The 24,274-nt window shown below is 41.4% G+C and overlaps 1 protein-coding gene across 1 annotated transcript in view; it reads left to right on the top strand.

The window, feature by feature from the left end:
* Nucleotides 1-5,172: 5,172 nt before the first annotated feature.
* The window catches only part of ATP8A2 (ATPase phospholipid transporting 8A2), a 507,110-nt gene continuing 488,008 nt past the window's right edge, over nucleotides 5,173-24,274 (top strand). Inside the window, exon 1 of the mRNA XM_014791223.2 lies at nucleotides 5,173-5,327. Coding sequence (XP_014646709.1) covers nucleotides 5,227-5,327 — 101 coding nt within the window. The 5' untranslated portion in view covers nucleotides 5,173-5,226. The remainder of the gene's footprint in view (nucleotides 5,328-24,274) is intronic.

The raw sequence follows: 24,274 nt of genomic DNA, 5'->3' as shown, positions 1-24,274 counted from the left end.
TTGGTAAGCAGATGTTTGCCCTGCTATACAGATAGGTCATTCAGATAAAGTGATCTCTGGTAATAGCTCCCTCTCTCTGAGCCAGGCCCCCTATCTAAGTTCTTTTTGGTAGTTAAGGGAGAGGTAAAAGTTGTTCTTGGGTCTTCTGGGTCTTGATTGCCTTCAGCTCACAACAATCCACATGCCAATGTGGCATATTTCGGGGTCACGTATTCTGCTTCTCTTCAATACTTATAATAAAATAATAAATAAAAAATATGATGTACATTATTATAATAATATTTATTAGATAGGAACGAATTTCAAAAGCCTGTTAGGATTTTTCATTTTCTTTCCAAAAATGATCTCCGTAGAATTAGTTTCTGTAGTGAATAGAAAGGAGGTATTGTCTTCGTTCCTCTCTGCTTACCTGCAGTGGGAGCTCTAGTGTTGTCCCTGCTTCCTAACCAGTAACTTCACACCCTTATGGCCACAGACACACTGCGTGTGAGTGAAATGAGGAGGAATCTGGGTCATTCAGTAAAATGAAAATACTACTACAGTGATATGAACAGAGTGAGTGGGTAGAGATTAACAAGCGAGTTAGAGTCACAGAGTGGCTGAGGCCTGTGGACGGTGGACGGTGGGAGTGGCTGAGTGTATGTTCCTGTCTTTCAACTCCCTTTCATGCTTCTGTGGGTCAGTGGCATGTATATGGTAACTAGTCTGCTTTCCTCTTCCGCTTCCCTGTTCTTCACCCCTCCTCTTGTTCACATCTCCTGGTGGGCCTTCTCTATCGTCTATCTCTGTTCACTCTCCAACCCTGGCGGAAACTCTGAAGGGAGGAGGAGTTGCTTTTCATTTAGCCAGTCACCTTCCAGCTACTTCTGGGCTTCATTCAAACCAATCAGCCCAAATTTTGCCATGAAGACATTCCTCTGTCAGTTATGGCCTCCCTGGCATCTAAAACCTTGGGCACCTTGGGGGATGTGTACATGAATAGGTATTTGTCCCTCCTCTTTGACCTTACTTGCTCATCTGTCTTACAGGGAAAAATAGGTTCTCTGTGTGCTCCTTTACAGTATTTGTTGGGATTTCTAGTTATGAATAATTTATAGAATAATTCAGGGGTGGCTCTGGAACCCAAGGACACCAGTACAGCTGGGATCTAGGAGGGGGATGTACCCAGGATCAAAAAAGCTGTTGGAACAGTTTCTGTTGCTCTCCATGCAGCTGCTTCATCCTTATCTCAAAAGAAATCCTTTCTCTGCTTCCCTGCCCACTCAGTGGGTGGAAAATGGCTATCCAGAGACCTGGAGTGTGTATGTCAATAGGGTAGCCACATGCAGAGAACATCTCCCCCAGGTCCTATGTCAAAGTTTCCAGAAGAGAAACTCTTAGTGGCCCAACTTGGACCAAGTAACCCTCCGTGGTGTGAAGAGTTGTGATGGATGAAGGGCATTACACAATACTGACCTGTCCCGTATGTGGGAGGGGAAGGGTTCAGTTACCAGACAAGGGCGACGTCTTTCTTTCAGCGGCGGGGTAGGCATCCTCAAAAAACACCCACTGCACTAGCCCTTTATTTATCCATTTGACATATACTTACAGGCTGCCTACTGTGTGCTAGGTGTTATTCAGGATGACAGGGGTAGAGCCACGAACAAGACAAGGTCCCGTCCTCATGGCCTTGGCCGTCAGCTGTCTTGCCTGCATTTATACTTTGTAGTGGGCAAACTTAGTGCTTGTCCATTTGCCTCCTCTTGTTTCTCTTGATTCTTTCCTTTCATGTTGGTTTCTTTCTCAATAGATATTTATTGAACTCCCACTATCCACTGACATTGTGCTTGTTTGTATGGGGGAGTTGTAATCATATACTCTCATTTTGTGTGGTGGTATTTTCAAGATACATTAACTCAGGATTCATCTCATGAGTCTGAATTTGAAACTTCAGTCATGATTTGCTTTGCTATATATGGTACAGTGCTTTCCTTAGGTAATATATCTCCAACAAATTTGTCTTATTTTGAAAAGATTAATGTTTTTCTCCAAAGCAAGATTGGGTCAAGATGAGGCCACTGAGGTAGAAGAAAGTTATCTGAGTTTTGAGGGGGTGGGGAACTATAACTATTTCTACCTAGAATAAAAGTCCAGGTCTGGCCACGTTGTAGTATAGAATAAAGATGAGTTGGCCTGATGCATGATATTGGGAGATATTATTTCACATAATTCTGTCATCACTAATTGTTTGTGTTGGTATTTTTTTCACTCCAATATTATTATCCAACATTTAGATTCTTGTTTGGAAACACTGTTGTTTCCATTCTTTTTCTATCAGTGATCCTTTTTGTGCCCTAGTCTTCTCCTCTTCAATCCCAATTATCCAATGTTTCTTTTTTTTTCTGGCCCACACATTCAATCCAAAAAAGTCTTACAGAGTTTTGTTTTGAGATGTTTCTCATGTCCGTGCTTTTTCCAGTTCTCCATTCAATTCACGCTTTTATCATCTTGCTTTTAGATTGTAGGATTGACTTCCTACCTGATCTCATCTACAAATCCTCCCTTCTTTCTGTTCCTTCTCCTGCCAGCTGCGCTTCTCTCTTGCTTAGAAACCTTCTGTGGCTTCATTTGACCTTCAGGTTAAAGTTCAAGCTTCTTCACCCGGCATTTAAGTCATCTCCTACTGGCCACAGACTATTTTCACCTGAGCTTCCTTTCTATTCTTTTCCAATTTGGACCCTCAGTGCTGGTTTTTGTTTGTTTGATTTTTTTTAATTGGTGTCTGATACATTTTGTCTACTTGGGCCTTTTCTTAAGCTCTTCTTGCCCTTACCCAGAATGTCCTTCCCTTTCCTGATGTAAACCTTACTCATATGTTAAGGCTCTTACCTGTGTCCTCAAACTGTTCTGACCAGCTCTCCACCCCAAGCACAAAGAGGCTGCTGACCTCTGACCTCCTTAGCACCTTCAAGCCCACTTTAGTCACTTGGTCATTACCTGTCGTGTGCTGGTAACCAGGTTATACCTTAGCACCTTAAACTGGCTAACATTTTTGAGAGCAGGAGCCAGATCTTTCATTTTTTTCTTCCCAGCAGCATCTGGGAAGTAACTTTCAACTGTGGCTGCCCATTAGTATCACTTTAGGAGCTTTAAAAAAAAATAAAAAGTCAGAGTCTGTGAGGGTTAGACCCAGGGTCTAGTTAATTGTGAGCGCTCCCTCGGTGAGGATAACGTGCAGCTGGAGTTGAGAGTCACTCGGTGAACACAGTCTCGGCAATGAGCCACTCTGACCCACACTCGTATATGGAGTTGGAGCCCTCTCTGCATGTCCCTGCATCTCTGCCTGGAGAATTCAAAGCGACCCTTTATAAGACTGGAGTAAAAATGACTTAGTCCACCAGCAAACGTGAGTGCCCACCATGTGCCAGGCACCGTTCTGGGTGCTAAGGTCACTGCAGGGGACAAAACGTGTCCCTGTTGTCCTGCAGCTTCTGCTCTGGGCTGTGGGAAGACAGACCACAAATAAATAATGTCAGGTCATGATGATAGAGGCTGGGGAGAAAAACAAAGCGGGAAAGTGGACAGAGAGAAAAGCAGTATTTTTATATAGGCTAATTTCAAAAATAGTCCCTATCTGCCTTAAATCAGCAAATGCTTCACACCCCAGCCTCCTCTGACTGAAGTCCAGGAGCCCTCCTGCCAGCCAATCCTGAGCTCGGGACTTGTGCTCTCTGCTGCCCCTTGTCCATCAACAGAGGGCAGAGCAGTGTCCTGTGGAGCCAGAGGGGCTCCAGGGCGAGGGGAGGACCTGAGGACGGGATCCTGTGATTGGCACCACCAGGACGCTGTGGAGGTACACCTGGCCTGTGCCCAGGGACCGGGATCTGGGCACTTTTCAGGATACTGTGTCAGCTCTCAGTAAACAATTTTACATTTTGGTTGCCTCTTATGATAAAGATTATAACAGGATTCTAATCACTTTAAAAAGATGACATACTTAAATAGTCAAAACTGTCTCTTTCAAAATGTTTCTCTATGTCAGTAAACATTCTTTGTAGCTGTGAAGTGGATGTTTACTGAAATGAGATGTGAGTTTCTTAAATAATATGCAACATCCCTCTCTTTGATAGGTGGGAAGCATGGCAGATATTAGTGCAAACATATATTTAAGGAAAAGGAGAGAGGGCCTCACCTGTAGGGCATTTATTTTTCTGTGATCCTTGACTTATGGCGCCCCTTCCGAAGGTCAGTTCCTGAGGTGAGTTGCCCCTTCTAGCGAAGGATACTACCTTGTAGTTGATGTGTGTGCGCATGCGCTTAGCAGTTTTAGTAATAGGTATATCGTTATTTTCCATGCTGACACCTCCTTAAGTGAAGGTTATGGGGAGGTTGAGCTCACCGATAGAGGCTTGACTGTAGGACTTAAATCAAATCTTAGGGAGATAGACTTGCTTGTGTCAACTACAGAAACAGTAACTTGAGCAATGAAATGAAAGATCACGCATCCCTCTATCAGCTGGAATTGGTAAAGCTACTGCACTCAGGTTGCCAGGCACATCTGGGGAGAAAAGCAGCTGGTCCGTTCAGGATAACGGTGGAGCAAGCCCTTCACACTGAGGTTTGGGAATTTCGTTTTTAGAGCACAGGGATGTGCTTTCGCCATTACTTTCTGCAGTGACTGAATGCAGGGCACATCCCTTTTGCTGTCGTCTCTCTGTTCCTAAACACAGAGAAGCCAAGAAAACCTAGTTCCAGAGCTCCATCCTTGAGCCTAGAGGGGGAGCTCACCTGGGGAGAAGAGGGGCTCTGGCCTCTGCTCACCCCATCCCCGCTGTCCACGTGCCCCCCCGCCCCGCCCCCTGCAGCCCGCAGTGGCGCCCCTCGCCATCCCTGCCTCCGCCTGCCTGCCCCGCACGCCGCAGCTAGCCGGGAGCGAGCACAGAAGGGGTGAGGTGGAGGCGGTGCGGAGGCGGCTCTCACCCCACGGGCCTGGGGAGGCCGACCGGGGGTGGGGCGCAGGGAGGAGCTGGGAGCAGCTGCGGCGGCGGGTCTCCAGGGGGAGCCAAGGTACATAGGCGGGCCCAGCATCGCCCAGAGCATCCTTTCCCAGCTGGTCCCCGCCCGCCTGCAGCGGGTGCTCGCTGCCTCCTGCCTGGCGTGACTTCTTTGTGTTTTGTTTTCTGCCCGCGCCTCTTCTCTGCAGGACCTGTACGTCCTTCTTCGGGCTATAAGAAGGCAGATGATGAGATGTCCCGGGCCACGTCTGTTGGTGACCAGCTGGAGGTACCAGCCCGCACCATTTACCTCAACCAACCGCATCTCAACAAATTCCGTGACAACCAGATCAGGTAGGAGAAGGCGACTGAGAGATGCAAGAAGCAGTTAATTCACCGCTGGGATGGGGCTCATCTTCCTCTTGTTAGCTTCTCCACGCAAACCCAGCCAGCTCTCACCCCTATCTGCTTCCTTCAGCCCCTTCCACTCCCCTCCCCCCACCCCCTAGAGCCTGGCGGTCTATACCCGTGCTTCCAATCAGGTCATGTGAATACAGCCTTTACCTTTTTCTCCTTTGCATCTGTTTTGTGCTCAGGCTGGGTGAGCCCCAAGGAAGTTTTTAGTCTTATGTCCCTAACAAAAAATGAGGTTTCTTATCTTTTTCGTCCCTGGGCTCCCTTCCAAGAATTCCTTCTAGTCCTGTTTTAAGCCAATTGATAGCTCTCCTTAGCAATTTACAGACCATAATGTGGGGAAGTGCTTTATAAAGGAATCCCATAGGTCACAAGGACTCACATTCAGGTCTAAATGGTCCAGGACATTTGTTAAGAGGTCTTTATTCCTGGGAAACTTTGCCCAGAGTTAGCAGAGAGATGGATAGAAGCTAACATTTAAGTGTCTACTTTTTGCTGGCCGCTGTGTCAGATTCTTTACCTATACTAGCTTTGTAAATCCTCATAACCTCTTGAAGAAGGTGTTATTACCTTCAGATGAGGAAACTGCGATAGAAAGATGTTAAATAAGGTAGCTTTGGTCATATAGCTACTAAATGGCAGAGCTGAAAATAGAACCCAGCCTGTCTGACTGCTAAGCTCAAATTCTTTCTGCTGTGCGAAGCTAGATCTTTAGGCACGGGTGTTATTACGTTTTCAAATGTCATCAAACTTTGAGGCTTAGACAACTTTATCTCCGGGAGTAGCTTCAGAGGAGATAGTTCTGTGAGTGGCTTGGAACACCATGTTCAGGTGTAGAGAAGTTAAGTGATTGATCGGGTTACACATAGATTATTGACAAACCTGAATTCCAATCCAGTGTTCTTTCTTGAAAGCTCTGGCTAAAACTTGGTGGTTGTTATATGTGTCAGTATTCCACTACAGCATTAGCGCTTGTCCAGGCTGCTGAGCTTGACATCTTTGTTTAGAAAAGTTGGCCCTTGAATGTTATTGTAGCTTGATAGAATTTGGAGTAGAATAATGGTGCATACTATGTGGAGGTGATACCTTCATTTATTAAGGAAGAGTTAGATTATCCTGATTTTATTTTGGATTTTAAGAATGACCATTGGGGCATATTTTATACTTAAAAGTGTAGCTTAGAAGAATAGCTGAGGCTAAATTCAGGAATGAGTGGGCTTGGTTTAAGATATAGAGCATCAACCACAATGAGTTACCACTTCACACTTTAGGATGGATCTAATCAAAAAGATAATAACAAGTGTTGGCGAGGATGTGGAGAAATTGGAACCCTCATACATTGCTGGTGGGAATGAAAAATTGTGCAGCTCTTTGGAAAACAGTTTGGCAGTTTCTCAAAAGGTTAAATGTAAAGTTACCATATGATCCGGCAATTCCACTCCTAGGTGTATATACCCAAGAGAAATGAAAACATATGTCCACACAAAAACTGGTACACAAATGTTCATAGCAGCATTATTCATAATAGCCAAAAAGTAGAGACAATCCAAATGTCTATCAACTGATGAATGAATAAATAAAATGTGGTATATCCATACAATGGCATGTTATTTGGCCGTAAGAAGGAATGAAGTACATGGATGAACCTTGAAAACATTAGGCTAAGAGAAAGAAGCCATTCACAAGAGGCCTCATATTATATGATTCTATTTATATGAAATGTCCAGAAGAGGCAAATCTTTGAGACATAAGATAGATTGTTGGTTCCTAGGGCTGAGGAAGGGGGAAGAGGTTGGGAAAGAGGGACACTGCTAATATATATGGGGTTTCATTTTGGGATGATGGTTACACAACTCTGTGAATACACTTAAAACCATTTGGAATCCTGTGCTGCCAATATAGTTCCATTTTCTCATACTTTCTCATATGTGTTTCTATTGAATTACTTGTTAAAAGATAAAAAGATTATTATTAATTTTTATTGAGGTAACATTGGTTTATAACATTATATAAATTTCAGATGTACATCATTATATTTTGACTTCTGTATAGACTATATTGTGTTCACCACCAAAAGTCTCATTGCTACCTATCACCATATACACGTGCCCCTTTACCCCTTTCATCCTCCCCCAAAAAGACTGCTTTTAAAAAGATTTATACTATATAGGAGGGGCCAGCCCAGTGGCCTAGAGGTTAAGTGCGCGTGCTCTGCTTCGGCGCCCCAAGGTTTGCAGGTTGGGATCCCAGGCGCGCACTGACAAACCGCGTGTCAAGCATGCTGTGGCGGTGTCCCATATAAAAGTAGAGGAAGATGGGCACGGATGTTCGCCCAGGGCCAAGCTTCCTCGGCAAAAAGAGGAGGATTGGCATTGGATGTTAGCTCAGGGCTGATCTTCCTCACACACACACACAAAAATTTATACTATATAGGATATGGAATTAAAGAGTTACTTTTCTTTTTAAACTTTAGGATGTTTTCAATTAGTATTTTTGCTTAAGTCCTATTAATTTCTCTAATTTTGGTATCCATTTGTGCATGCTTAAAGCTGGGAGAATGAAATAAGGGTCTTTGTTTTTGTCTAAATTCTCTAGTTTCCATGGAAGGTGAAGATTTTTAAAAGCCTTGGTAATGGGGCCTCACAACCTGTTCTGTAATCGAAACTCAAAGCTGACTTTTGAGACTGATTTTTTAATCAGTTGGAGAGGTTTCAAGTGGCTACCTGTTGTACAGTTTCATTTGTACTTTTTTGGGGTTGGGGAGGAATAAGTATGTGGGAATGTACAGTAGGTTGGCTAGGAGTAAAGTAAGTAGATACCAACTATTCTATTTAAAGCCTTATGTAAGTGTATAATTGAATTAGTTGAAATATATTAAATATTAAAATTCATACAATTTCTGAGTTCATGGCTTATACTGTGAGCATAAGTTTCAGAATACACTGAATAGGGTCTAAGAAATTAAAATGTGGCCCTTGCTGTTCTATAAAATGCCTTTGAGTATTTTCTTCACCTGGATTGTATATTTAAATAGGAATTACTAATGATAATGTGACTTGCAGTTCGTTAAGGAATTGATCATAAAACTTATTGGCATTATAGTTGAAGGATTTTACAAAACATTGAGCCACGTTATTTTAGCATTTTAACATTGCTGAAGTCAAGTTTTATAAAAATATTGATTTTTTTAAAAATAAGGCTTTTTATCTTGCTCATTATTTTTTGCTAAAAGTTGATAAAGCTGTTCAAAGGAATATTTCCATAAAAGGGAATTGATAGAGGACTTTTTTTCTTAATATAATTTTTCTTGAGAAAAGAAATGGTGTTTCTTGGAGGCTGGGGCATGGAGTGTTTATCCCAGATTGTTTGCTTCTAAATTGAGGTTTTGCTTCTAAATTGAAAAGAAGGGACCACGTGGGACAGATGAGGCTCATGGCAATCCATGAAATCAGGGATTTGGACATATTTGGATGCAGCACGCCTCAGGAGGCTGGCCCTCTCCGGAACAAAGTTCTCTCACTTACCTCCCCCCACAGGCCCTTTCTGACTGCAACCTCACGGATCGTGTCAGGTGCTCTGTGACTGCCTTCCTGAGTAACTGGCGTTTTGACTTCAGGAAAGGATCAAAGTTTGCTAAGGAGGGAGGTGGTTGTTGGGCATTGGGGGCGGTTGGTGAGGGGGTGGTGTGGAGCAATTCAGAGCAGGGATTGAAGGTCTAGGGTTAATGTTTGGACTAGTGTATCCAAGAAAGAGCTGGGCCTGGTGGTTAGGAGTGAGAACTCAGGTCACCACCGGGGTTGACTGGGGCCTGGGCACCCCCAAAGGAATGCACGACCTGGTAACTCCAAATTCCAAGCAAGTCCTTGAAATTCTGGGAGAGTCTGCGCCATGTAAATGGATGTCTCTCCAAACTTGGTTCTTGTTCTTAACACTGCAAATAATACCAGTGTTTGATGTGAAGCTGTGATAGGTTGAGGTTTTCCATTATTGAAGACAGTGAATTTTGATTATCATAATTATAGAGAAATATGACATAGTCTTTTTCTCTTAGGCATTGATTTTTCTAGGGCCTTAACTGTGAGAGCCATAACCTTCTTTATCCTCTAGAAATGAATAGTAATTAATGGGATATTGCAATGTACATATATGTATCTAGGATTGTATATATGTCTGCCTAACAAGGTCCCTTCTTTCTGAAGTATATAATCATATCAACTTTTAAATATTTTTAACAGCTTTATTGAAATACAATTCACCCATCTAAAGTGTACAATTCAATGGTTTTTAGTATATTCACAGAATTGTACAACCATCACCATAGTCAATTTTAGAACATTTTCATCACTTTCAGAAGAAATCCCATACCGTTTGCTATCGTCTCCCTATCCTTTCCTCCCCCAGCCCTAAGCAACCACTAATCCACTATGTATCTCTATAGATTTCCCTGTTCTGGACATTTCATATGAATGATATCATTTCCTTTTAAGTTAAATATTAAGTACTTATAGAAAGCTTACTATTTAGAGGAACCTGGTAGCGAATCTTTAATTTTGTGTATCTGAATTTTAAAAAGTGTTTAAAGTTAAAAATGGGTTTTTTCCCCAGAAAATATCTTGAAATAATTTACTGATCAAAGGAATGGGCATTATTTATGTATCAAGATCAGGCATGTGTAGTCTTTTTATGTGATTATCAGCATGCCATTTGAAATAGTGAGTTTCAAGACTGTAAGGCAGTTTTCTTCAGTGTTTGAGGTCTTCAAAGTGAGTTAGGGATGTTTACAGATACTCAGTTTTGAATGTCCTTCATTTCAGGTGGGAGTTTTAGCAAAAATCTTGGTTAAAGCAGTGACTGGAGCTTTGTCAAGCAATTGCATTTCTTCAGACGGGTTTGTCTTAATGGAAAATTGCTTTATATGAATATTTTGTTGGTTTTGCCAAGATAAGTTTAAAATAGAATTTTGCCTTTACAGAAAAGGAAATTGAGCACTGTGTGGTAGGTTTTACAGTAATATAGTTTTATAATACCAAACTGGGATCCTAATATCTGAAGGGTATTTTTGTCTTAAGGAATGAAGAGAACAGGATTATCTTCGAACACCAGTTTGTGTATGAACAGTAGTGATAGATGATGTGTACAGTACTAGGTCTAATATCACTGAGTGCTTCAAGGATGAACGACTTGCCTCGGAATGTTGAAAGCTGCAGAATTGAGGTAGGATGTGGTCTTAACACTTAAGCTGCTTACAACTTAACAAAGAGACAATAACAAGATCCTAGCAACAATCATAACTTCCTTTTGATTCATGTAAAGATCATTGTTTTAAAAACCAGGGTTTACATACCTCATTGGAGATAGTTATTCTTGTCAAGTTTGGGAAAGGTAAAGGTGTATAAAAATCCTTATTAAGAGTAATTGATTATGTTGAAAGCATTCCATTTACCTACCTTAAAACAGCCTCAAGATTTTCTTGTGTGTACACTGTTTTTATTTATATGTTTATGTATTTTTAATAAAAATTGTATGTGTTTAAGTTGTACAACATGATTTTATATACTTATATGTAGTGAAATACTACAGTCAAGCTAATTAACATACAGTCGTCTCACATATAATCACCTTTCATTCTTTTTAATTTAGAGGCTGATATACTTGATTAATCTCCAGACCAGGCACTCCCATCCTGTATTTTCTGAACATGAGTGTCCTTAATTTATAATTAATTAAATATCGAGAGTCCTTAATTTATACATACCAGCAGAATTAATGTTTCTTTCTTTTTTTTTTTTTGTGAGGAAGATCAGCCCTGCGCTAACATTCATGCCAATCCTCCTCTTTTTGCTGAGGAAGACCAGCCCTGAGCTAACATCTATTGCCAATTCTCCTCCTTTTTTTCCCCCAAAGCCCCAGTAGATAGTTGTATGTCATAGCTGCACATCCTTCTAGTTGCTATATGTGGGACACGGACTCAGCATGGCTGGAGAAGCGGTGCGTCGGTGCGTGCCTGGATCTGAACCCGGGCTGCCAGTAGCGGAGCGCGTGCACTTAACTGCTAAGCCACGAGGCTGGCCCAGAATTAATGTTTCTTAATTGAAGAAGAAACAGCAGATTCTTGTAATTAGAATTTTCATCAGATTTACACCCATGGACAAGGCTTTTGAGGCATCTTGCAGATAAAAATATTCAAATTGGGGACCTTTGGCACTGTGTACTTCAGATAACCCTTAAACACATGAGCTATCTTGAAATGTATTTTTAGAAACAGAAAAGCATGTCAGCCTTGGGCTGGTTTTGTATTTGATGTTTCTAAGGAAACAGCAAATGTGAGGAGAACAGACTCGTATGGTGATTTCTTTATTAGGTTGACCCATGTGTGGGCGGATATGGAGCATATTCTGAATTTGACCAAAGAAACATCTATGCCATTCCCATTATGAAAACAGGTCACGCTGTTTGGTTTGAGAGTTCTAGTCTGTGACTTATTTTCCCTCTCCCCTCTGCCTGAGTTCTGTTAACTCTTATTGTCTTCTGTCAACTTGTGAGCACTTCTGATTCTCATGGATAAAAAGAATTAAGCATTAGGATTTGTGAAAAATACAAGTTAAAATTTAACTAGAATTGGAGAAGTCTGAGGAGATATGAAAACTAAATGCAGTGTCAGTTCTGAATCAGATCTTAGAACAGAAAAAGTACATTGGTGGAAAAACCAGTGAACTTGGAATAAACTCTGTAGTTGGAGTCGTATTGTGCCAATGTCATATAATTAGTTTTGATCATTATACTATGGTGATATAAGATATAAACATTGGGGGGAAACTGGGTAAACGGTATATGGCAACTCTCTATTATTTTTGCAACTCTTCTGTAAGTATAAACTTATCTCAAAATAAAAATATTTTAAAAATTAGTCAGAAGCATCTGAGAGAGTAGGAAATAAACGCTAAGCTCTTTAGTCTTTCTGTTCGTGCTTTGGGAATGTTTGGGTCCTTTATTGTAGGTAGACATGTTTCTGATGGGATGATGGTCAGAGGAGACTGGACCTATAGCTTCACATATGTTAGGCTGAGTAGATGGGAAAACACTCATTCCCTGTTGTCAAACAACATTCGCTTAGATGGCAGCACTGAGAGTTTGTTTGCATAATGCCTGATCTAGACATAGAAGTTGAAAAAGTAGATAGCAGCGTGGACTGCAGAAAGTTCTGTGGTCAGAGTTTAGTCGTGTGAGTTTTTGTGTAGTTCTCTAGAAAGTAGCATCTAAGTGTCTATTCTACTACTTATGGCTGAGTCACTCAACAGACAGCAAAAGCTTACTCAGAAATGCTAATCAGCAACCCTTTCAAGAGGGACAATGCTTAGAGAGAACAAAAGGAGAGGTCTGCCCATTGTTGGGATGCAGGGATGTTTTACAGAGAAATTTCCTGAAATCCATGAGGTTGGATTTGATCATTTAAATGCTGATCTATCCTTTTCTCTTAAATGAAAGCCAACTCTTCAAAACTTGAATCATAGGTTTTTAGCTACCTTTGTTATTTTATATTGTTACCGACCAACGTGGGGCCTTCTGCTCGCCGCAAGACATGCCGATAGTCAAGAGGCAAGGTGGTAGGAGAAAAAGGACTTTTTTTTATTACAGCTTGCTAGCAAGAGGGAAGATGGCCGACTTATGTCCAAAAGAACCATCTTAAGGGGGCATGAAATCTTACAATAGTTATATAGGCCATTGGGTTATTGGGGAGGGGGTTAGGAATGTTGACCTTCTGTGTTACAGACTGGGAGTGCCACGCCAGATCTTTCAGTTTTCACTCATGATGGCTGTCAGCATAGATTCTCTGTTCAGGGGTCATCACATTCTTAAGGAACTCAAAAAAGCAGTTATCATCTTATCGCAGCTGGGAGGTACATGCACAAGCAGGGGTCCTAAGAGCTACAGAGCACTTAGATCTCCTGGAGGGTGCAGATCCAGCTGGGTTAGTTTGTCAGAGGTCGTTCAAAGTTACAATAGAGTTTTTCTTTTCTACAATATGGTTTCCCTTATGTCAACCTTGTCTTGAGCCGGTATCAATTCCAGATATAGTTTAAAAAGGATTTGGGGTTGAGTGTGGGATGTTGTTGGTCATTCTGGGGGATCCTTCTGTACATCTTCACTATTTGTTACGTATACCATCACTCCAAAGGCTACTGGAGAGTGTTGGCTGGTTTCAGCTTTCAGGACTTCTGAGACAGACGTCAGCTTGAGAGTGGGCCTAGGTCTGTCACATGAGTTCTGTGTCTACACTGCTGATCTCCAAACTTTTTTGATTGCATGCCCATCAGTAAAACTTTTTGCCATGAACCTTTAATATGTATATTTAAATATCTGTATCTATGTATTACTATCATTAGTTGTTATCTCAAGACCCCATAAGTATTTGCTAAGATTCTCAGTTAAGAATTATGGCTGCAAATCCATATTATTAGTAATCTTCATGATTATTTTGAATACTTTTGGCTGACATCAGATTTGATTAAATTGTCCTAATGTTTAACCTAGTGAAATGGTTTTGGAGAGCTCTATTAGGAATAGAAGTGTCAGTTCTGCTGTTTTTTATTTGCTCATTTTCAATCTGTGGTTTGTTTCATTTGATGATTCTTAAGCCACTGGTTCTTTCTGGGAGGGTTAGTTTAGTTGAAATTAGATAAATTAATCCATAAACCCACCTAGCTGGACACAGAAAATGAAATATGTAGTAATAAGCAGAGAGAACAGACAGGGGAAGTTCCACTGCTACTCCCTGTCTCAGTCAGCTCAGGCTGCCATAATAGAATGCCATAGACGGGGGGCTTAAACAACAGACATTTATTTCCTCACAGTTCTAGAGGCTAGAAGTCCAAGATCAGGGTGCCAGCATGATTGGGTTCTGACAAGGACCCTCTTCCTGGCTTGCAGACAGCCACCTCTTCACTGTGTCCTTACATGGTGAAGAGAGAGACACCAAGCTCTCTGGTGTCTCCTCTTCTAAGGGCACTAATCCTATCATGGAGGCCCCACCCTCATGACCTCATCTCAATTTAATCACCTCCCAAAGGCCCCATCTCCAGATACTGTCACATTAGGGATTGGGGCCTCAAGATATGAATTTTCAGGGGGCACAATTCGGTCCATAGTACACCCCCCTCCCCTACTGTTAGGGAGTTTCTCCTTCAACCATATTTCATAGGACTATGTGGGGGCACCAGTGGAAATCCATTCAATAAATGTTATTAAAGCTGAATTTTTTAGAGATGCATATACATATAAGCTCTAATAACTTCTCCCCACACCTCACTTTGGAGCCACCTGCTTTAGATTCTCTTCCTTTGAGAAAAGCCTATCTAGTCAGACCCAGTCTGACCCTGACTTTAGGCAGTACTGAGATGTGGTAATGAGACTTAAGCACCATTTCTCACCCTACATTTGGTATATACTAGGAAAACATTTCAGTCTTCCTCTATGAAGAGGTGGTTAGTTGCAGCCCTGCAGGGCTAGGCAGGTAGAAGAATGAGGGAAAGCTTGCTGGTAGGTGATCAGTGAGCTGAGTTGAAAGATGAGCAAAGGTCAGCCTGAAAGATAAGGCGCGGTTCACATGGGGAGCCCATCCTAGGTGTGCGGAACAGCACATGCAAAGGCACAGAGGAGAAGAACAGCTGAGAGTGGGCCTATCCAGAAATTATGTGAGAGAAGCTGGGGTTGATGGATGATATGTATGAGAGGACAGGCTACTGGAGATGGGTCAGCTGTAGCCAGGAAAAGCTTTTGAAGGGGCGAGTGGCAACACTGTATTTGTGTTTGAGATCCTCTGGCTATGGCGTGTGTGTGCGCCCACATGCTCTGTGTTTAAAAGTATGTTAGGCTGTTGTAATTGTTCAGGGAGAGGTGTGAGGCTGTAGCATTGTAGGAGAAGAAAAAGTCAGCAGGGATGGTTAGAGGTGGGCTTGTGAGTGGATGAGGAATAGACAGCGTGGTTCCCAGCATTCCAGTTTTGGTGACAGGGAAGGTGGTGACAGTGTTTCTCATATTCCTGAGGGTTTTTTTTTTTTTTTTAACTGTTTTCAGCGGTGGGTTGAAGCAAGGTCATTGACCTCAAAATAGCACAAACCCCCTTTTACCTCAGTATTAGACAACCCCAGGGGATCAGAGGGATATGAGGTGACCTCTGTCAGCTGTGTCGTGAAGGATTATAGCCATCTTTTGGTCTCCCTCGTCCAGCAAGGTGGGAGCAGAACGAGCTCTACTGGAGAGACACCCCAACTTTGGACAGATCTTTCTCTACCCCTAGATATGTTTGATTCCAAGACACTGGACTTAGTAAACAGGAACTACAGTAACGTCGTACCTCATAGGGTGGGAAGAATTAAATGAGATTATGTATATAACCCAAGGTGCAGTATTAGATGTTCTGTGTCCAGAGTGGCTGATAATCTATACTAGCTATTACTAATACTGTTCTTTTATCTAACTCACATTGCTCACTATCCAGTTATTTGACAACTAAAACATTCAGTTGATAAGCTATAACTAGGGGAAAAGGAGTGTACTTGAGTGTTACCCTATGCAAGGGACACAGAGTGCCTGGGCAGTAAATATGCGAGGTAAATCTTGGATGTTAGGGGTTTTTGTACGTATTTTTTCTAGCCTACAACTTCTACAAGTAAGCCTGCTGCACTGAGAGCATAAGACAGGCTAAGACGTGCTCAAGTGTACCTGTGTATATTGTTATTAAATCAAGACAGTGGCTGCTTCTCTTGGTGTCCTGAGAGAACAGAGTAGGGTGTAGGTTCACATTACATTCACTGGGACCTCCCCTGGTAACCAAACACTGACTGAGATTCTTCACCATAGAATGGTAGACACCTTAAACTTCGTCCAAAGGGATAATGAGAATGTTTTTGAACTATGAACATAAAGTCTGTATCTTTCTTTCCCCCTTCTTTTTTTCCTCTTCCTTGTTTTGGACTGTTAGCTTTTCAGCCATTTGGACCCTGTTTTGAATAGTATCTCTAAGGAATGTGGCACTGTGCATAATATTTAATCTGAATACTTAATTGTAAATTCAATTATATGAAGGAATATTCTTTAAATTATCCCATCAAAGCTATCACTCCTTTATTTATCCAGTAAAGGGAGGAGGCTTTGAAAGTATTACTGTCTAGCATATGAAATGTGTTACCAAGCTCTGACAATTTAAAAATAGAGCTCTTTATTTTAAAACAGTAAGGCTATTTGCTGAGTAGTATCATAATTACTTCCCCAGTAGTCCGTCTTTGTTAAAACTGCCTCATATTAATTTTTAATGTTACCTTTACAGATTAGAGTTCGTTGATCATTCTAGTGTTGATATATGAGTAGATGGAGTTATTTCATGTAATTACTGTGAGAAGGGAAGATAGAAACATTAACTTCTCTCACTATTACTGTTTTGCCTGCCAGCTGTCACATGGTTTCATTGCCACTAGTGTTTCAATAAAGTTTTGTTCACTGTATATGCTTAGATATTGCAGGAGAAGTAATTTTAAGTACAGGAGGGAGGGGGTGTGTGTGTGTGTGTGTGTACCACAGTTGCTCTCTAAATGGAGATCTTGACATGGGTTAGCCGAATCTGTAAGCTAAACATTGTAGATATTATCAAGTCAGGGAACTCCATAGCAAAAACTAACATAATGGGAGATTCCTACTGATACCTTTACCAGTCTCCTTCCACCATTTTGTATAAATGTGTACACACATATGCATACCCCGAAATTCTTTCTTAATGCTTATAATTCATTTGGCCTACACATGAACACGTGTCTCCACTGGGAACTTATTAGTTCACCTGGTAAACCGTTCCAGTCCATGCTTAGCTGACGTGGAAGGTTCTTCTTTTACATCTGCGATTTCTACACATAAAAAGCAGCAGTAAATATTTTTAGTTACCGTAACAAAATGTTAATTCTAATATCACATTTGAATTAGTACTCATGAACTGTCCTGCATTTAACAGTGCTCTGAATGTTTACTGTAACTGTCATAGGCTCATTGGTAGAGAGGAGCTTTTTAGTATTGTCCCAGGGAGTATGTCTGGTCTCCTCATGTGTTGGGTTTCCTACTATATCCTCGGGAAAGAACTGGTTTTCTTGTTTCATGAAGTTAATGAATGACTGCTTTAATTTACATTGCTCCTATCCTCAACAAAAATTAAAACAAGGATTGTAGAAGGTTTCTATATTTTTGCCCTTAAAACTGTATCTGAAGACTCCGAAACTACGTCACGGAAACTACATGCATGTGTCAACTTTGAGGAAATGCTGAGAAAGCTGGAAGTTGTCAGTCAGCTGCTGACAATTTTATCATGTGTTTCTATTCCAATTTTTGAGGACCACATAGTTCTAGTTTTGTGGTCCATTGGCTAGTATTTTCTTTGATGGTTCGTGGACACAATTCAGTGTTACAAAAATTTTTTTTTTCACATTTCATATGCTTAAATAGACAAGAAGCTATTTTTAATACAGTGCTGGCATTTGCTAGAGAGTAAAATAAGTGTTTTATAGAAACCAACCCATGATATTTAAGGATTTTGGAATAGTGGATTGCTTTAGAAGAAAGTTAGTTAACTTTGATTTTAAATCATAATACTTTCTATATAAATAGTTTGAGAATATTGATTTAACATTCTTCACAGCCACATATGTTTTCTTACATAGTAGGTAAAGATAAATTGATTATGCATAATATGTTTTTTTGAACTGTTGTGCTAAGGGACTTCATGAATTTTGATATTTTGAGATACTACCATTAGAAAAAATGAATATAATAAGAATGTCTACGCTTTTAAAGAAACTCTTATGCTGTTTACTCTTTGAAATACATTGAGTATTTTGAAAATTAGAACAGCATAAAAATGGATCTACATGGATATATGGAGTAATAATGTTTATAACAATGAATAGAGCTGTGGTTGAGTTCTGCAGGAGTGATATAGCTATATAGTAACTTCTAAGATGTATTCTCTGCTTAGTAAGACTTTAAATGTAGTCTGTGACTAAAAAGTGAATTGTCTCTAAAACCTTTCTGCCAAGGTTTATGTACCCCATAAAATTGTCAAGTGCATTTTTGTGGAATCGTTGCAAAGTGATGTCAGTGCTGATATTTACTTTTGCCGTCAATTTCTTGTTCGCGTTCCACAGGCTGTAACTGCTTCTCATTTCTTGTTGCATGCAGCTAAAGGTAACTTGGTTGGTGAGATCATGATATATAGATCATTTTTTTTTAAACCCTACATTGCATAAGAAAAATCTAGGTTTGTTTGGTCCGGGGTGGGGCTCTGATTTCTGCTTGAAACTAGCACTCCAGGTGATTTTGTTGAGGTGGTCCTCATTCATTGTCACTCCCGTCCTATAGTGCATATCTCATAGAATTGTTGTGAGGATTAAATGAGTTAGTATCCATAAAACATATTACACAGTGCTTGGCTGAGTGCTTTATAGATTTTAATGTTGCTGTCATTTGTATTTTAGATTGTATGTTTGGCAATAACTTTCCCACCAAACTTGGTACATATCACTTGAGTTAAAAAACAAACAAACAGGTTTTGAATTACATTCATAGAGATTAAAAAAATAATGTGAAAATTAAGTAGGATGAGTATATTTAAGGAACAGACTACATTTTCTTTTGGAGCAACCTGATTTTTAAGATTAATTTTAGTATTTGCCTGAAGTTATCATGGAGAAATTTAATGAAGAATTTATTGGAAAAATGGTAATAGAAAAAACTAGCAGTGTAACTATCTTTTTTTCTTTTTGAATAGCCCAAGAGGGAAGGCAATTAGGTGAAGTAAAAGGGGCAGAGCAAACCTAGTGTGTAAGTCTTGGCCCTGCCCATGAGTAGCCGAATGACCTTTTGCCAGTATTTTCTCTGAGCCACGTTTCCTCGTTTGTCAGATGGGAAACATACTTCCTTCGAAGGCTTGTCAGAACGCTAAATGAGGTAACAAATGTGAAAGTGTCCAGAACATAATGCACCACGGGTATTGTATATTCTGTCTTCTGTAACACCTCAATAGGCTTATTGCTCACTTTTCTTTTTAATTGTGGTAAATACACGTAACATAAAATTTACCCTCTTGACCATTTTTAAGTGTACGGTTTAGTGTTAAATACATTCACACTGTTGTGCAACCAATCTCCAGAACTCTTTTTATCTTCCCAAATTGAGACTTTATATCCATTAAACAACAACTCCCCATTCCCCCTCCCCGAGCCCCTCGCCACCTCCATTCTGCTTTCTGTCTCTGCATCTGACTACTCCAGGTACCTTGTATAAGTCAATTCTCCACCATTTATAGGGGGTTTTAGTACTCTATCAGGTTATCCTTTTTCATGGTGTCTCTGTCCTTTAATTCTTCTACGCTTCATCTTATGTCTTGCTGTGTACCATGGTAAGCACCATTTTTAAAAATAAGTATGAGTTTAAGGACATTCAAATGACTTTTTTCCTCCCCATTTCTGCAGTGTGGCTGACTTTGCCGTACTTGTTTTTCCCTAATGATCCTGGGAAAACGTTGGGATATTCCGGGACCGGAATGGAGAATTAGAGGGCTGAGGAAGAGTCTTGGTGGAATTGGCATGGGGTTTTAAACCACTCCTGTGTTGTCAAGAGATGGTTTCTGCTGCACTGGTTCAGGCTCTGGTTTCTCCACTTCTAATGTGGTGCCCTGCCTCTATGCCCATTTCCCTTCCAAGTGGTTATCATTCTCAAACAGTTAAGGCTGTGATTCTCCCTGTTCAGTGACAGTTGCTCCTTCTATTTTGTCTTCAGTAAGTTGCACAAGGCCGTTCTCATTCTTCCTAGGCTTACCATTCCACCTCCCACGCTCCTTCTCCTCCTGTGCTCTGGCTGCAGCCAGTTCCTCACTGGGCCTTTAGTCATGGCACTTTCCCTAGAATGCTCCCTCGTTCCCACCTAAAGCTTTTCCTCCTGGGGAGCTCTGTCTTTTAAGGCTCAGGTCTCATATCTCTTAAGAAGCATTTTCTTCCTTGTCCTGCATCCCCACCCGTTCCTCATACCACAGCATTGCACACACTTTTCTGTTGTGGAACTCAGCACGCTGCATTGCATCTATTTTTATGTATCTGACTCTGCAGCTCTGCTGTATCATCCTTAATGGCAAAGTCTGTCTGTTTTATCTTGCATTCTCCCCGGCACTGAGCACAGTGCCTGGCCAATAGGAAGCAGAAAATCTCTGCTGAATGACTTTGCTCTACAGGTGAAGGTCAGAGCTGTACAGAAAATAGGAATTGGCCTAACACGTTGTTCTAAGATTTCCCTTCACACTAATTGCTTATTGAACACCCTGGAACCCCTGAAGCCGTTACTTAAGCCTCGGAAATTGAAATATTGTGTGGTTTTGATGTTGTGCTTTTATGTATAAAGCACTCTTGAAAGGGGGCCGCTGAGTTGAATGCTTTTAATGTCAATTCTTGGGATTTAACAGATTGATATCTATCCTCAAATGCAGCTGCCTTTGGGATTTAACGTGATACCTGGCATCCTTAGTTAGTCATTTATATCAGTTGACATTTAAATTTTGCTCAATCGACAAATTTATTTTTAGTACCTAGTACACACCAGTCCCTGTGCTTGCTGTGGGGGATCCAATGGTGGAAAAGCAGGACCTCTGCCTTCGTGATTCTGATGCCCTTTTTACTCTTTTTTCACCTCTTTCTCCATACTTCTCTTGAGCTTTTCAGGGAAGTTTGAGTAAAGAAGATGACTTAGAGAACATACGTGTTATCTTTCGCCCTGGATGAGTTAGTTGCCTCTGTTCCCCCCTGCTTTTTGGCCCAGGTCCTCAGCCTCTTAAAAGAGGAGTTACAGCAGAGAAAGATTCAGAGCTGCCTTCTGGTATGTTCCTCCTAGGCCACAGGTGGGCCGTGCCCTTCCTTGAAGGGTTGCCTGCCTTATAACTTTCATTTCCACGGCACTTCCCTTCTGGGCTCACCTTGGGGTACAAACCCACGTAGTCCGGAGAGCCAGGACTCCCATCCCAGACCTGCATCCTAAGGGAAGGTCAGAAGTGGGGTGTGGGCGAGGCAGAGCTGCTCCCAGCTGGTGTCCCCATCTCACAGATGAGGAAACCAATAAGAAAAAGCTACATAATCACTTAAGTCCCCACAGTCTCTGGAGGACCAAAGAGCCATCTGCCCGCGGTGCAAACCACAAATTTGACTAAAAGTCCATCTGCTTCTTATTATCCTCACTCACCAGCAGTTGTAAGCAGTGTTCGCGATAAAAATGCTCCTCCCTGAAAAAGTCTTCAGGTGAACTAAGTACTAAACAAGTGCTGTGATTACTATTTGGTTTTAAAGATATATACACACACACATGCTTCAAATTAGTACATTTTTATTACTTTTAAGTAAGTGTTGTACTTTACATGGAAATCAGCCCTCTGAGGTAACCCTCCAGCCCCCAGTGCACACAGACTAGATTTAATGATATTCTTAAAATTGGAATTTATTTATAATTATTCATTGTTTTAAAATTAAAGGCCAAATCAAGAAAATAAAATGTAGCATTATTGGTATGATTTGGTATTTGTCTAAATTATACCTTTTGCTGACATTTTACTTTTGTTAAATTTCACTTATTAGTTATTTGACAGTTATTGACATAAATATTGTAGCAGCCTATAACCAAAGGATCGAAGTTCAAACTGTTATGTAGGTATAAAAACTACTGAATAAATATTTGTGCTTTTTTCTTTTTCTGTGCTGTAATAATTTTTATTTTATTTGTTGGCATGATTAGATAAAATAAAGACAATTTTTGCCATCTGTTTCTTTTCTGGTCAATTTTATATGTTGTTATTTAATGATTGATACTGAAAGTAATTTTGCCACATAGAGGAGGGGACTGTTAGGGAAAAAACCCCACCTCCTCTGGGTGACAGACCCGCTAGTTAGGCCTATCACTGCCCACAGCCAGTATCGTGGCGGAGCCGAGCCTACCCCTGGTTCTGGGCTCTCACCCTCCCTGACCACTGAGCCGCAGCTCCTCCTGCTCCAACGTGGATGTGTTTAGATGGAGCACCCTTTCTTCCAGGCCCCAGTTCCCTCCCTTGTAAAGTGAAGGGTTCAAATTAGATTTTTCAGGCGCCGGCCCCATGGCCTAGTGGTTAATAAGTTTGGTGCACTCTGCTTTGGCGGCCCAGGTTCGCAGGTTCAGATCCTGGGCATAGACTTACACCACTCGTCAGCCATGCTGGGGCGGGGACCCACATACAAAATAGAGGAAATTTGGCGTAGATGTTAGCTCAGGACAAATCTTCCTCGGCAAAAAAAAAAATAGATTTTTCAAGGTCTCTTCCAGTTCTGAAATTCTGTGGTTGAATGGATCCTAAGACCGTGACCCTGTACTGGTGGAACAGTGTTTCAGCTGACCTATTGGCCAGTTATTGCTGCACCCCCCACTCCTCGGTCCCTGAGGCAGTGGGAAGTGGCTTCTCTTGCCCATTGGCAAAAGTCGGAGTTGGTCCATGCATGGGTCACGTTCCCTGTTGCTTTAGTCTCTGTGACTAGGAGTGAGGGGCTTAATCGAGGTTTCCCTCTGTATTGGGAAGGAAGATATATTCTCTATAGGCTCCAAAGTTCATTTGTTCAGATTTTTTAATTACATTTTTCAAATCTACATCCTTAGCCTTTCCAATTAGTGAGTCTGATAATAGCATTAATCTGCTGTTACAAATTTTTCAGTCAATTTGCTTGTGGTTTTTGTTTTACGTGTTTTCATGCTGTCATTTAATGCGTGGAATTTACCACACTGGAGGTGATGTAAGGAGCCATCTAAGGTGGGCTGAGAAGCCAAGTATGGCCCTCCAAGGAAAGAAGTGGCAAATAGTGTCAGATGTGGACAAGAACCCTTTTGCTGTGACAGTTAGGTTGCTGAGCAGTTTTAGATAACGAGAGTGTCAGAAGCCAGGTAGTGGTAGCTTGAAGTCTGAGTGAGAGGTGAGGTGGCGGCGGGGTAGAACTGTCTTCTTGGATGAAGTTGGCAGTGAAGGGAGATGAAGAGAGGCTGATAAAAGGGGAGAAAGGCTAGGGAGGGGTTTTATTTTAAAAATATATCATGTTAAAAAGAGTTCTGAGCATGTTTATAGGCTGAAGGGTAAGCAGTGGAGAAGGGAGGAGGGATAGGCTAAAGATATTGGATGGGGTCATAGATGGTACCAGATCCTGGGGGAGGTTCCTGACTCAGGTGCAGAGTGTGGACATGGAAGGAAGATGAGAGACTTGTTCCCTTTCTAAGATGGGATGGAAAGGGCTAAGGCTGGACGAGCAGCATCGGCTCATGTGTTGTGGCTATCAAGGTGAATCAAGTCCAACCAGAAGCCTCAGTTTACCTGAGGGACGTGGGGAGGGGGCATAGCTGCAAAGTGAAGGGAAGGGGGTAGGGTGGAGAGTTTGAGGAGAGGGAAGGGTTCGGGCAGCCAGCATGGTGATTGGGAGAGGGAGCTGTCCAATCTCTGTGGCACAGAGAACCTAGGTGACGTTGGAAAGCACACATGGGTTACTGTATGTTAAGGGACCCACTTAGTTTTGCTTTGTTGAATAATATACTTTAGTTTTTTAGTCCTTTGGTGGAAAAAACCCAACCAAATGAAGTGAAAAGATCGTTCTGGGTCTGCTGCCTTTACTTTTGTGTATAGTAGCTATAATGTCCGAGTGGAGGCTCTGTGTGTGTTGTGGGAGTAGGGAGCTTTGACCTTTCTGCCACCGCAGAGGATTCTTGCTGCTAATACTGAAACATTCTAAATATTTTATTAGGTTTCCTGCGAGTAAAACTGTACTGCAAAGGGTATGCAAGCTTGTTTGGCAGAGGTGAATGTA

The sequence above is a fragment of the Ceratotherium simum genome, chromosome 10, assembly GCF_057802395.1.
Source record: "Ceratotherium simum simum isolate JZ-2026a chromosome 10, ASM5780239v1, whole genome shotgun sequence".
Taxonomy (NCBI): domain Eukaryota; kingdom Metazoa; phylum Chordata; class Mammalia; order Perissodactyla; family Rhinocerotidae; genus Ceratotherium; species Ceratotherium simum.
The sequence above is the reverse complement of the archived record's forward strand: the minus strand, read 5'-3'. Positions and strand labels throughout refer to the sequence as shown.